Raw genomic sequence first — 13,629 nt, 5'->3', positions numbered from 1 at the left:
CTGAAATACGGGTGTGTAGAAAATCTAGTAATGTGAATTTTGTTTGCTCTTTTCCATTTCCTCTTTATTTGGTGCCTTGAATTTTAACGAGTTGCTCAACATTTGGAGAGCTGCCTGTGTTGGATTTGGTGTCAGAAATGCTGCTCCTCTCCCACGCTGAGGACTCCTTTTGCCAGTCCATGCTGTGGAGCTCCAGAGGAGATCAGGCAGCCTCCTGCTAAAAGCTGCAGAGGTGTCGAGCTAAAACGCTTCCTGTAGGTAAGAGGGGAGCAGTGCTCCTTCCCGATAAAAGAGGCAAAACCCTTCAACGGCGAATGGAGAAACCCTCCTTTTCTGTTTCTTTAGCTGCAGCTGGAAGTTCCCATTCCCCCCTCCTAGCACTTTTAGCCAGTGCAGTCTGTAATTCAAGATGTTACTCAGACTTTCAGTATCTGAAAACATTTCCATTTAGTAAACTGAATTTTGCTTCGCAGCTAGAGGAGGGACAAGACTACCCAAAATGTGACTGGTTAATTGACGTGTAGGGCTGCTAGAATATTTTTGTGATGTGAGCAAGGGCTTGAGAACAGAGAGGAAAAAAATAATCTCTGCGAGTATCTTTCCAGTTGGATCTGTACATCGAAAAGCAATTACAATTAAAATAGTTTTTTATTGTACACAAGTATTTTCCTCACTAATACTTCAATGGAAATCCAGCAGTTAGTTAAGGGAAGCACAGGAACTACAGGCTCAAGAACTTCTCTGAGGGTAAGTGTGGTTCCCAGGCCCCGCAGAGTGTCTCAGACTGAAAGCAGTTACAACAGCATTTTCCCTGTTTTTAGAAATGGTCTTAGGAATATAGTTGATGTAAAATCTTTCCAGAATCTGATACGCTTTCGACAACCTCTTTGATCCAGGGAATGTAGTTGGCTACGCGCGTGTACACCCCGTATTTCCCTTGCTGAGCGCAGCCCTCACCCCAGCTGACGATGCCCAGGAGAAACCAGGTGTTGTGGTAAGGCACAGCAAAGGGGCCGCCGCTGTCGCCCTTGCAGGCGTCCTCGGCCTGCGTCTCGTAGCCGGCGCAGAACATGTTGTCGGTGACCAGCCTGTCCATGGCGCGCTGGCAGCGCTCCATGCTCACCACGGGCACCCGCACCCTCATGAGGAAGCGCATGGTGGCGCCGCGCTCGTGCGTGGCCCCCCAGCCGCTCACGGTGCCCACCCTGCCCTCCTCAGTGAGCAGCGCCGCGAGGCCGCGGCTTGGCAGGCACAGGGGCAGGGCGAACTCGTCGAGCGTCACCTCGCTGCTCAGGTACAGCAGGGCGATGTCGCTGTTGTAGGTATTGGAGTCGTAGTGCGGGTGAGTCCAGCTCCGCTCCACGCCGAGCTTCTGTTCTCCCATTTCTCTTTGGTACTTGTCAAAGTCTCCTGTACGCGTGACAAGATGTTAAGGAACTGTAAATAACTCGTACAGGGTTTTCAGCAGGAAGAAGGAAGGTATGTGTGAATCAGTGCTTTGATCTTTCACCTCACAAGGCCAAGTGCAAGGTCCTGCACCTGGGGAGGAATAACCCCAGACACCAGTACAGGCTGGGGACCGACCTTCTGGAGAGCAGCTCTGCGGAGAAAGACCTGGGTGTCATGGTGGATGACAAGTTGACCATGAGGCAGCAGTGTGCCCTCGTGGCCAAGAAGGCCAATGGAATCCTGGGCTGCATTAAGAAGAGCATCTCCAGCAGGTCGAGGGAGGTGATCCTGCCCCTCTACTCAGCCCTGGTGAGGCCACATCTGGAGTATTGTGTCCAGTTCTGGGCCCCACAGTACAAGAGGGATGTGGAGCTGCTGGAGAGAGTCCAGCGCAGGGTTACAAGGATGATCAGGGGCCTGGAACATCTGCCCTATGAGGAGAGGCTGAGGGAGCTGGGCCTGTTCAGCCTGGAGAGGAGAAGGCTGAGAGGGGATCTAATCAGTGTATATAAGTACCTCAAGGGAGGGAGTGCAGAGGACGGTGATGGTCTCTTTTCAGTGGTGGCCACTGATAGGACTAGAGGAAATGGCCGGAAACTGAAACACCAAAAATTCCATAGGAACTTAAGGAAAAATTTCTTAACAGTGAGGGTGACAGAGCACTGGAACAGGCTGCCCAGAGAGGTTGTGGAGTCTCCTTCTCTGGAGATCTTCAAAACCCGCTTGGATGCAGTCCTGTGCCACGTGCTCTAGGTGTCCCTGCGTATGCATGGGGGTTGGACTAGATGATCTCTAGAGGTCCCTTCCAATCCTAAGCATTCTATGATTCTAGCTGGACCTCAAGGCACAGATGAAAATAAATCTCAAGCTGTAAAAATGCTGTCTAAGGCTGCAGCTCTAATCCTGCCCATCAGGCTCATCCCTTTTCTTTCTAAGGGACCAATAAAAGAAAGTTGCTGAGTGGACGAATCGCCCCCCACGCCGATTGTGCGTTCCTGGGTGCAGAGATGTGCGCTGTCCTGTGTGCTGTCGCAGGGAAGCGCTGCATTCTGAACAGCTTGTCTAAGAATGCATGGGGCCAGGTTCCCCCTTCCCAGGAACCTGGAAGTAGCAGTAATATGCAGCCCCTGTCAAGGCTGAAGACTAGTTTCAAGTTCTCCGTGTTACAGTCCATTTCCTCCTCTTCCCTGCTTTCCCTTGCCCCATGTTTCAAGCATGCAGCCATATCCGTTGCCCCATTCGCGTTTCAAGGGCTTCCTCCCCCAGGAGCCCCCACGCTGCCTGGTAAGGGGCTTTCTGCTCCACAGCAGCTGCAGCCTCTGACTGCAGCAGCCTGGAATTAAAGGTGATGAAAAAGCAGAACAAGCTTCAGGGTGGATGGCCAGCCCTGTCCCGTGAGCAAGTAGAGAGGGGAGACCGGAGAGGAACCCCTGCCCTGCACCTTGGGGAAAGACAGCAGCAGCCAGAGCCCTTTTACACTAGGTGTTGCTCAAGAAATAGAAGAAGAGTGTTTTATAATCGGAATCTAGGTGGATGTGTCTGCTTATTTCTTAGCATTACTGTGTAAATGGACAAGGGAGAGTATTTTAAATAAGAAACTGTTATTAAAAAAGAAACAGTGTAAGAGCTGTCCTCACCTACAGTGACGTGGTGCGGTCTGACAAGATCAAGGCAATGAGCAGCAGTGACGACCCAGCGACTACTGATTAAACTCCCTCCACAGAAACCCTCATCTCTGCTATTGCGGATCAAAACCTGTATGAAAGAACAGGGAGAGGGGGGTGTTACGAGCAGGTATGTTTGCCCTCCGCTTATCTGTGGTCTGGTGCAGGTATCTTGAAAATAACCTGAGTTTTAGACACAATCACTGCATTGCAACAACCAAAGATGATGGTGCATAAGAAGGTCATCCTGTGAGGTGATGAGAAAAGGGTGACAGTGGAGCGGACTCAGAGCTTGGCAAAGTCAAACAGGAACAGAACTAAAGCACTGCACATACTTGTTTCCCTAGAAAAAAAAAATCCATAATCTTTAAATCTATGATCTTAAATGATCTTTCCAATTTGAGGGATGGGAGGGGAAAAAAATGCTCATTAATGCGAGAAATACTCCCTAAAAGTTAAAGAGCTGCATAGCTCTGCCATTACTGAGGTTAAAAGAAGAAAAAAAAAAATGGAGAAAAAAAATCCCATGAGAAAGCATCCTTAGCACTTCGGAGTCTTACCCTGGTGCAGGGACTAGAGAAATAGCATGTTTTACATAGGCCAGATGGCCTTAATCCTGTGTAAAACGATTTCTGGAAAAAAACCAAAACCCAATACACCCTTTTCCTGGTCTAGCTGCAGCCCTAACTCTGCCCCCTCATACCAGAATGCAGCAGGGAGCAGGAGCAGAGCTGGGAAGGGGCGGCAGGGCCGGGGCACAGTACCTGCCAGGGGCACTGCCCCCGCGGACAAAACATCCCTCCGGCGACACGGGTGTCCCCATGCCCCGCGCTGGGGCCGGGCAGCTGTGCAGGTGGCGCCCTGGGCGGCTTGGCCTCCCTGCCGCGTTCGTGCTGCCCGGTGCCGCCGGTGTGCCTGGCCGCAGCTCCCACCAGCTCACGACGCCCTGCGGCAGCTCCAGTTGTTGCGCTCTGCCTGGCAGCGCCCACCGGCTGCTCCCGCCACCTGCTCAAGCCTCTCCCAGTCACGTTGGCACCCGGCTCCTGCCAGGCAGCACTGTCCTCCAGAGTGGTCTGTTCAGCAGCGTCCACCCTCGTCCCGTTGCAGCTGGAAGCGGCTTCTCCCACCTCGTTGGGCCCTGCGGCGCCCTCCGTGCGCTTGCTTTGCTCAACAGTGTTCTCTAAGGCCTCCATCCCGCCGAGGGCACCAATGCTGCCCTCCACGCTCCTGCTCCCCTCAGTGACGTTATTGTTCTCCAGCTCCTGCAGGCTTCTCGGAACCATTTTCCGCCCCAGAGGCTCTTGCTCCAAAGCCCGTCTGCCTTTAATGAGGCCACATGGAAAAGATGCTGGGGGGAGAGGGAATAGAGGAGGAGCGTTGAGCCTAGGGTGCACTGTACAGTGCATTGCTGGCTTTAGAATTTTTTTTTTTTTCCCCCCTTTCCCTGTCAGCAATGAGCTTCAAATGTGGTACCGCAGAGCCCAGCAAAGACACTGCCCTAGTGATGTCTCGCGCGCGGCACCCTCGGCCGCTGGCAGAGCCCCCGCAGCGTGCTTGCCCGTGCCGACAGGGTGCGGTAACGCAAGGGTCCAAGCGACGTGGGATGAGGTCAAGCCCCTCTGCTCTTAGAACTGAAGTGTGACTCAATTATAAGTTGATCTAAGTCTGTGTAGCCACCTGTGCTCCCAGAGTGGGCACTGCCGCTCCTGTGCCCGGCAGCCGCTCAGGTGTGTAAAACTTAAGCTGCTTCTCCCCATGTGCGCGAGCCCCACAAGAAGCCGCCGCGCCTCACCTGCCTGCACACACCTCTTCCCATCCTCGTGCAGGGCGTAATCCTGCGCGCAGGAACACGCCACCTCCAAGGCGCTTTCAGTGTCTTGGCAGTAGTGCCAGCAGCCGCCGTTCTTATACCAGCACTGCTGCTTTTCTGCAACGGAAACAGATACAGGCCCTTGGTGATTGCCAGGAATGGACACCCTAGCACTAACAGCATCTACAATTGTCATTGTAGGAAAGCAATTATGACACAGTGTAAGGGAAAAAAGCCTGCAGTAATGTCACATGGGAAGAGAATTAATCACTTACTTAGCATTCTAGAAAACCACCATGATTTCCATTCCTGTACTCACCTCTTTCACAGGTATCACCGCCAAAGTTGGGTGGGCAGATGCAGAAGTAGGTGTAGTGCCTTATTTTGCAGACTCCACCATTCTTGCAGGGATTTGTATTGCATGGATTTAAACCTAATAGGAAGGATAGGATAATTCCATTCTGAAGACTTGGGAGAAGCCTAGCTTTAGGCTTTCACCTACCTTTGTAATGGAACCAGAACTCCAGCTGCAAGAAGAAATCACAAATGAACACAGTCAGTAAGCATGTACTGGTTACTGAACGTTTTAAAAGAAATGAATTTACTAGGGTGCAGATAAATTTAATTTTGGTTAGCCCCATGAAGCAAATCTCCTGTTCATCACCACACAGCACATTTTGGTGGGCACCATGGCCCAGACAAAGACTGTGTAAACTGGTGTGTATTGGAATATAAATAAATGGCATGACTAGATTTCCCAAATGCTCCAGGCAGTAAGGGGTGCACAGCACAAGCGTGAGGCACCTCAACGCTGAGCACTCTGCTCTGAAGAGCCCTCTCTGTTCCTGCGCTACCTGCAGTGACTTGGGGAGAGTAAAACAGAAATTAGACACCTAGATTTAAAATTGCAGCCCTCCCCAAACCCCTGTTCTGCTCTTCCTAACCTTGAAAGACCTAAGACCTTTTGTTTGACTAATATTTCTGCCTAAGCAGAAACTTTTCAGAACTGTCATATGCATGATCATGCAATCCCAGCATAAGGCAGTATTATTATATTGAACACATCCGCACGGCAAGTTCATCAGGGATATCTGTCTTGATTGATAGAATTATGGAATTATTATGCTTGGAAAAGACCTTCAAGATCATCAAGTCCAACCATAAGTCCCTCAACACCTGCCTGCTAAACCATGTCCCTAGGTGCGTCCCTCATGTACACCGTGACTTGAACACCGCCAGGGACGGTGACTCCACCGCTCCCCTGGGCAGCCTGTTCCAAGGCTTGACCACTCCTTCCCTGCAGAAATTCTTCCTAATGTTTAACCTGAACCTCCCCTGGAGCAACTGGAGGCCGTTTCCTCTTGTCCTATCCGTAGTTATTCTGGAAAAGAGATCAACCCCCCCCCCCACCTCCCTACAGCCTCCTTTCAGGTACTTGTAGAGAGTGATAAGGGCTCCTCTAGATGAAGTAAGTAACCCAGCTGCCTCAGAAGGTCTCTGCTCTAGCCCCTTCATCAGCCTCGTTGCGCTTCTCTGGACACACTCCAGCATCTCAATGTCCTTCTTGAAGTGAAGGGCCCAAAACTGAGCACAGTATTCGAGGGCCACAGTCTTTCCCTCACCTTGAGGCAGGTCACCTGGTCATAGAAGGAGATCGGGTTGGTGAGGCAGGGCCTGCCTTTCCTGGACCCCCATTGGCTGGACCTGATCCCCTGGCTGTTGCACACAGGCTGCATGATTGCCCTCAAGATGATCTGCTCCATGACGTTCCCTGATATCGAGGCCAGGTTGACAGGCCTGTTGTTCCCCAGATCCTCCATCTGACCCTTCCTGTAGATGGGCATCACACTGGCCAGTCTCCAGCCATCTGGGACCTCCCCCTGTTGACCAGGACTTCTGATTGATAGCTGATATACTCATATTCCACCAAAACCAAACTAAGTAAAGTAAAAACACGACTAAAAAGAGCAGAATATTTTTGCTATGGATAAATCACTTTTTAAGGTAGAGTGTATGCCTTATCAGTCTGTGGAACTCCTGGTTGAGAGCAATGCCTTGGATCTTAGAGACTGTTTAAACTTTTTTTTTTTCCTTAAAATAAAAAGTTTTTCACCGTTTTCTCCTGCGACTGGAAAATCTCCTTGGCCTCCTCAAAAGAACATTGCTCCTCAATGCACTCTCTCTCCAGGTTCCCTGTGCGAATCTCTTCCAGAAAATAGTTGGCACGTTTGTGGACTTTCAGTACCTCATGGGCTTTATCTTTCCCCATAAACACTAGAAACAAAATTGACCAGTTAGTTAGTCACATTGGAGGACTAACCACCATTACAGTAACAGTCAGGTATGCATTCAGTTGGACAAATAAAGAAGAGGGGAGAAAAATATATTTAAGCCACTCAGTGGAAAATGGAAAACAGTCTGTGTTCCAACGAAAGGCATTACTACGTTAATTATTTTAGTTGATAAACAGGCTAATTCACTTACTTACAAAAAAAAAAAAAAAAAAAAAAAACCTCAAAATTCATCATTTTGAACTAGAGGACTTTTTGTTTTTTGAATGCCAGCAACCTGCACAGTAAAAATTTACTGTGTGAAATAATACTGAATATCCTGTGTGAAACAATACTGAATATCCTATAATAATACTGAATATCCTTAGATTGCTTTCTTCTATGAAACATAAGAAGCTACGACTATCCACAAAAATATCACACATGGCATCCAGGTGGATTTGAAGATCTCCACAGAAGGAGCCTCCACAGCCTCTCTGGGCAGCCTGTGCCAGGGCTCTGGCACCCTGACAGGAAAGAAGTTCTTCCTCACATGGAGGTGGAACTGCCTGGGGTTCAACTTACACCCGTTACCCCTTGTCCTAACACTGGCCACCACTGAGAAGAGCCTGGCCCCATCCTCCCTACAATCACCCCTCAGGTACTTGCACATGTTGATCCAGTCTCCTCTCAGCCTTCTCTTCTCCAGGCTAACCAGGCCCAGCTCGCTCAGTCTTTCCTCATACGATGGCTGCTCCAGTCCTTCCATCATCTCTGTCACTCTGCGCTGGCCCCTCTCTAGCAGCTCCAGGTCCCTCTTGTCCTGGGGAGCCCAGAACTGCCCCCAATGCTCCAGGTGCCTCCCCAGAGCTGGGCAGAGGGGCAGGATCCCCTCCCTCGCCCGCTGGCAACGCTCCTGCTGCTGCAGCCAGGAGCCCATTGGCCTTCTTGGCCACGAGGGCACGTTGCTGCCTCATGGGGAACTTGGACTCCCAAATCCCTCTCCATGGAGCTGCTCTCCAGCAGGTCAACCCCTAATCTGTGCTGGTGCCTGGGGTTATTCCTGCCCAGGTGCAGGGCCCTGCCCTTGTCCTTGTTGAACCTCAGGAGGTTCCTCTCTGCTCAACTCTTCATCCTGTCCACGTCACTCTGAATGGCAGCTCAACCCTCGGGAGTGTCGGCCACTCCTCCCAGTTTGGTATCGCCCGCAAACTTGCTGAGGGTGCCCTCTGTGCCCTCGTCCAAGTCACTGATGAACAAGTTGAAGAGCACCGGGCCAGTACTGACCCCTGAGGACACCACTGGCCACAGGCTTCCAACCAGACTGGGCCCCATTTATCACCACCCTCTGGGCTCTGCCATCCAGCCAGTCCTCACTCCACCTCACTGTCCACTTGACCAGTCCACAGTTCCAGAGATTTCCTATTGTATTTCCCACTAAACCATCTCTGTTTGTTAGTATCAGGTCTAGCAGTGCCCTCCCCTTGTTGGCTTATCAGCCACCTGCATCAAGAAGTTATCATCTGCAGTGTCCTGCAGGCACCTCCTGGACTGCCTGTTCCCAGCTGTGTGGTCACCCCAGAAGACACCAGGGTGGTTGAGGCCCCCCATAAGGACCAGGGCCTGGGATTGTGAGGCTTCTTGCAGCTGCCTGTAGAAGGCCTCATCCACTTCCTCTCCCTGATCAGGAGGCCTGTAGTAAACTCCCATGACCGTGTCACCCTTGTTGGCTCACCCACAGCGCCCCGCGCTTCATCCTCCCCTGTGCTGAGCTCCATACATTCCAGTGGCTCTCTCAGGTAAAGAGCAACTCCACCATCTCACCTTCCTGTCCTGTCCTTCCTGAAAAGCCTAAAGCCATCCATGGCCACGTTCCAGTCATGAGAGCTGTCCCACCACGTCTCAGTAACTGCATTGAGATCATGGCCCTGCAAACGCACATGCATCTCCAGTTCCCCTTGTTTATTCCCCACGCTGCATGCGTTTACGTAGAGGCATTTGACTTGGGCACCCAACGTGTGTCTCTCTCTCTCTCTAGCTGGGACAGCTGTAACACGACTATGTAACCTTCATAGAATCATAGAATGCTTAATGTTGGAAGGCACCTCCAGAGGTCATCCAGTCCAACCCCCTGCACACGCAGGGTCGCCTAGAGCACATGGCACAGGACTGCATCCAAGCGGGTTTGAAGATCTCCAGAGAAGGAGACTCCACAACCTCTAGGGGCAGCCTGTTCCAGTGCTCTGTCACCCTCACTGTTAAGAAAATGTTCCTTAAGTTCCTGTGGAATTTTTGGTGTTTCAGTTTGTGGCCATTTCCTCTAGATCTGCCGGTGGCCACCACTGAAAGAGGCCAGCACCATCCCCTGCACTCCCTCCCTTGAGGTACTTATAGATACTGCTCAGGTCCCCTCTCAGCCTTCTATTCTCCAGGCTGAACAGGCCCAGCTCCCTCAGCCCCTCCTCATAGGGCAGATGTTCCAGGTCCCTGACCATTCTCGTAGCCCTGCGCTGGACTCTCTCCAGCAGCTCCACATCCCTCTTGTACTGTGGAGCCCAGAACTGGACACAATACTCCAGATGTGGCCTCACCAGGGCTGAGTAGAGGGGCAGGATCACCTCCCTTGACCTGCTGGAGACGATCTTCTTAACACACCACAGGATCCCATTGGCCTTCTTGGCTACAAGAGCACACTGCTGCCTCATGGTCAACTTGTCATCCACCATGACGCCCAGGTCCCTCTCTGCAGAGCTGCTCTCCAGAAGGTCAGTCCCCAGCCTGTACTGGTGTCTGGGGTTATTCCTCCCCTGGTGCAGGACTTTGCATTTTGCCTTGTTGAATTTCATGAGGTTTCTCACTGCCCAGTCGTCCAGTCTGTCCAGGTCCCTCTGGATGGCAGCGCAGCCCTCTGGAGTATCGGCTACTCCTCCCAGTTTTGTGTCATCAGCGAACTTGCTGAGGGAGCACTCCGTGCCTTCATCCAGGTCATTGATGAACAAATTGAACCGGACTGGACCAAGGACTGACCCCTGGGGGACCCCACTAGCTACAGGCCTCCAACTAGACTCGGCACCGCTGATCCGCACCCTCTGAGCTCTGCCATCCAGCCAGTTCCTAATCCACCTCACTGTGCACTCATCTATCCCACACTTCCGGAGCTTGCCCAGGAGGATGCTGTGAGGGACGGTGCCAAAAGCCTTGGTGAAGTCGAGATAGACGACATCCACCACTCTCCCCTCATCTATCCAGATGGTGATTCCATCATAGAAGGCTATCAGGTTAGTCAAGCAAGATTTCCCCTTGGTGAATCCATGCTGACTACTCCTGAGCACCTTCTTGTCCTCCATGTGCCTGGAGACAATGGCCAGCATGAGGCGTTCCATCACTTTTCCGGGGACGGAGGTGAGGCTGACTGGCCTGTAGTTGCCTGGGTCCTCCTTCTTGCCTTTTTTGAAGACTGGCGTGACATTGGCCTTCTTCCAGTCCTCCGGCACCTCCCCGGTTCTCCAGGATCTTTCAAAGATGATGGAGAGTGGCTTAGCTATGACCTCTGCCAGCTCCCACAGCACTCTGGGGTGCATCCCATCAGGGCCCATGGATTTGTGGGTATCGAGTTTCCTTAGGTGCTCTCTGACCCAATCTTCCTCTACCCAGGGCGAGTCTTCCTCTCTCCAAGCTTCTTCTCTTGTCCCTAGGGCCAAGTAGCTAGGACCTTCAGTAGCTCTCCTGTTTTGCTGTTTTCCCTCTCTAGGCTTCAGGGATCCTTCGCTGGCTCTGGAGTTAGGCCGCTGTGAGTGGCATGACAGGCCATTCCCTACCTTATCACCAGCTTCCCTGATGATAACCCCCATCCCACCTCAAATCTAGTTTAAAGTCCTCTTGATGAACCCTCATGACCAAGGACTCTCTTCCTCCTTTGAGAAAGATGAATCTCATCAGATGCCATCATGCCTAGTGCCATGTAAGGCTTCCTATTGCCAAAAAAACCAAAGTTGTGGTGATGACACCAGCCACGGAGCCACGTGTTGATGGACTGCTGCCAGCACTGGGAAGAATAGAGAATGATCTGCACACCCAAGTTCCTGATTATCCGATCCAATTCCCTGACTCCCTTTTGATTGCCCTCGGACTACATGTTGCCACTTCCTCTCCTCCCGCGTGTAGGACCAGAAACAATTAGTAGTCCATGGGTTGAACCATGCTGGGATGTTTCCTGGTGATGTGCTTAACCCGGGCCTCAGGAAGGCAGCAGACTTCCCTTAGAGGAGCGCCCCTTCTAAATATTGGATGACCCTGTGTTCCCTGTATTGAGGAATCCCCCACGACTATAACCTGCCGGTTTTTCCTTCTGCAGGCGCTCACACAATATGGGCGGTTGGTCTTTCTGACCGTGTTAATGTTTTTGGAGGAGAGGGACTCTCGCCTTCACCATCCAATGACTGCCCTTCATCCTCCAGGGCTTTGTGCCTGTTGGATAGGGGTACCTGGTAGGGGAAGATGGGAGAAAATCCCGAGGTCAGTGACACTGTGCTCAAGCTGTGGCTGTCACAGACCCAGTAGCACTGGCTGTGTCCTGGGAAGAGGTGGCAGAGAGCAGCTCAGTTCCTGTGGTCGGGGAGCTCCACACTCACACGCCTGTTGTGCAGAATTGGGATGCTTGGCTCCAATGGGACCCACCGTATTTAGAAAGAACAACCTTTGGAAAGACTTACAGACTAGTGCTTGAATCGTATTTTTTGACTTTAGAGTATTGAAGCTGCATCCAGCCTTTCCTCGACATTCACATGGAGACCCACTGCAGGTAGCCACTGTAAGACAGACACTGCTTCTGAGAAGAAGAAAATGAGTGTCCTATTTGTCCCGTTTCCTACAGCTCTCTCTGGCTTCACTCAGCAATCTGCCCTCCCACTGCAGTGTCTGTAAGTTCAGGAGGAGTGACCAGAAGAGGGAACACAACACTAACGTACAGACTCACGATGCTGCCGCTTCTACTTCCAGTGAGGCCTCGACACACGTCGCTGGCTGAAAAAAGCACCCCCAGAGCCTGGCAGCCAGTAGGTGCTAAAGGAGAAGGAACAGGCACATTCCTGAAGAGACGGAGCAGGTCTCATTCAGTTGTCCCCCAAGTTTTTAATGACACTTGAGATGTAGCAGGGCCCTGGGCTGCTCCAGACCGACCTGGGAGCAACGCAGCTTCTGTCCCATCCCTCTCAGCCCATCTCTGGATCCATGGATGTACAACGTGACCTCACCAACACCTCTGGATATTAATGCACAGAAGCTGCATGGAGCCCTAGTACACCATTTGGAGAAGTAGATTTTGGCCTTTTTGTTGGATTTCCAGCAGACCAGCCCTACATCCCAAGCCCTTCCACTTGAAACAAAGCTTGTGAAAACAAACTGCTCAGAAGTGTTGAGAGACAAAAGTCCTTTTGTGAATCAGACCCAACTTCCTAAAAATACATCAGTCACTTAACAGTGCTCCGCTTTCCTCCTCAGTTCAGTGTCCTAGACAGAAGTCAACCCCTTTGGGCAAAGAATCCAGTTTTGCAGATGGACCATAAAGCCAACATTTCTTTGCAGTTGCAGGACAAGTATCCTTATCAGTTACTGAATTCTACAATAATAAATTGCTTCACTTCTAGGCAATGAGAAACAGCTCACAGTAAGCTGAGAAGAGCTCTGGACAGATCCTGCTGCCTGGTAAGGGGGAAACATCCTTCACTCACATCAGTGAATTGCCCATCATCAGTTCTTGATTTCTGAGGTCATCTTTAAGGCAATGCCTACTCAAGGTACCACCAGACAGAGGTCCTGCCTATTGAAAAGCCTTCTGGTTCGTGATGTCGCTCCGCCCTCTTCTATTCCTCTTCCTCTGCAAGGCTGCCATGCCAGCCCTTGGCTTCCTGCACGCTGTTGTAAAGCTCTCTTATTTCCAAAACTTGTATAGTAGTAGCAAAATTAACGTAAGTCCAAACATATGCCCCAAATGCCTAAATTTAGTTTCCTACATTTGAAAACATGGCCTTGAAAAAGCAACTTGAATTTTGCTTCCAGTATTGCAAAAAGAAGAGTTGTCAACAGGACGGTGGTCTAAGAAGGAAGCTACGAATGGTTATTTCTGCCCAAAATGTAAGTGAACGTTCATTTCTTCCTTGTGCATTACAGGAAGTTCTTCAACTCTTACGAGTTGTGTTCAGAAAAAAAAGGTGGTTCCAGTTTGACCACCAAGCTGCTCACTGCAAGACAACCGTGTATTTAACAGACGTCATTCAGAAGCACCCACCTGAGAACGAAACCAGAGAGCTGCTGTCCAAGGAGCTCATCAGTAGCAGAAGCACCGCAAGGGAGGAACCTCTCCATTTCAGGGCGCTCGGACTCCTCTGGTTGCTCTCTGCTCACCTTCGGGGGGAGAAGGAGGGAGAAATCACTGCAT

The 13,629-nt window shown here is 51.1% G+C and overlaps 1 protein-coding gene across 1 annotated transcript; it reads right to left on the bottom strand.

Annotated features, from left to right (window-relative positions):
• Positions 1 to 784: 784 nt before the first annotated feature.
• Positions 785 to 13,629, bottom strand: LOC104580291 (coagulation factor X). Its single transcript, XM_088538122.1, has 9 exons — positions 13,625 to 13,629; positions 13,480 to 13,583; positions 7,037 to 7,197; positions 5,426 to 5,450; positions 5,243 to 5,356; positions 4,906 to 5,040; positions 3,878 to 4,461; positions 3,087 to 3,204; positions 785 to 1,410 (listed from the first exon to the last, which is right to left on the bottom strand). The coding sequence occupies exons 1-9, from the start codon at positions 13,627 to 13,629 to the stop codon at positions 830 to 832; spliced, it is 1,827 nt and encodes a 608-aa protein (XP_088394248.1). The 3' UTR covers positions 785 to 829.

The sequence above is a fragment of the Tinamus guttatus genome, unplaced genomic scaffold (genome assembly GCF_059628265.1).
Source record: "Tinamus guttatus ecotype Peru unplaced genomic scaffold, ASM5962826v1 Tinamus_guttatus_pri_ptg000927l, whole genome shotgun sequence".
NCBI lineage: Eukaryota > Metazoa > Chordata > Aves > Tinamiformes > Tinamidae > Tinamus > Tinamus guttatus.
Note: the sequence above shows the minus strand (reverse complement) of the source record. Positions and strands in the feature narration are given on the sequence as shown.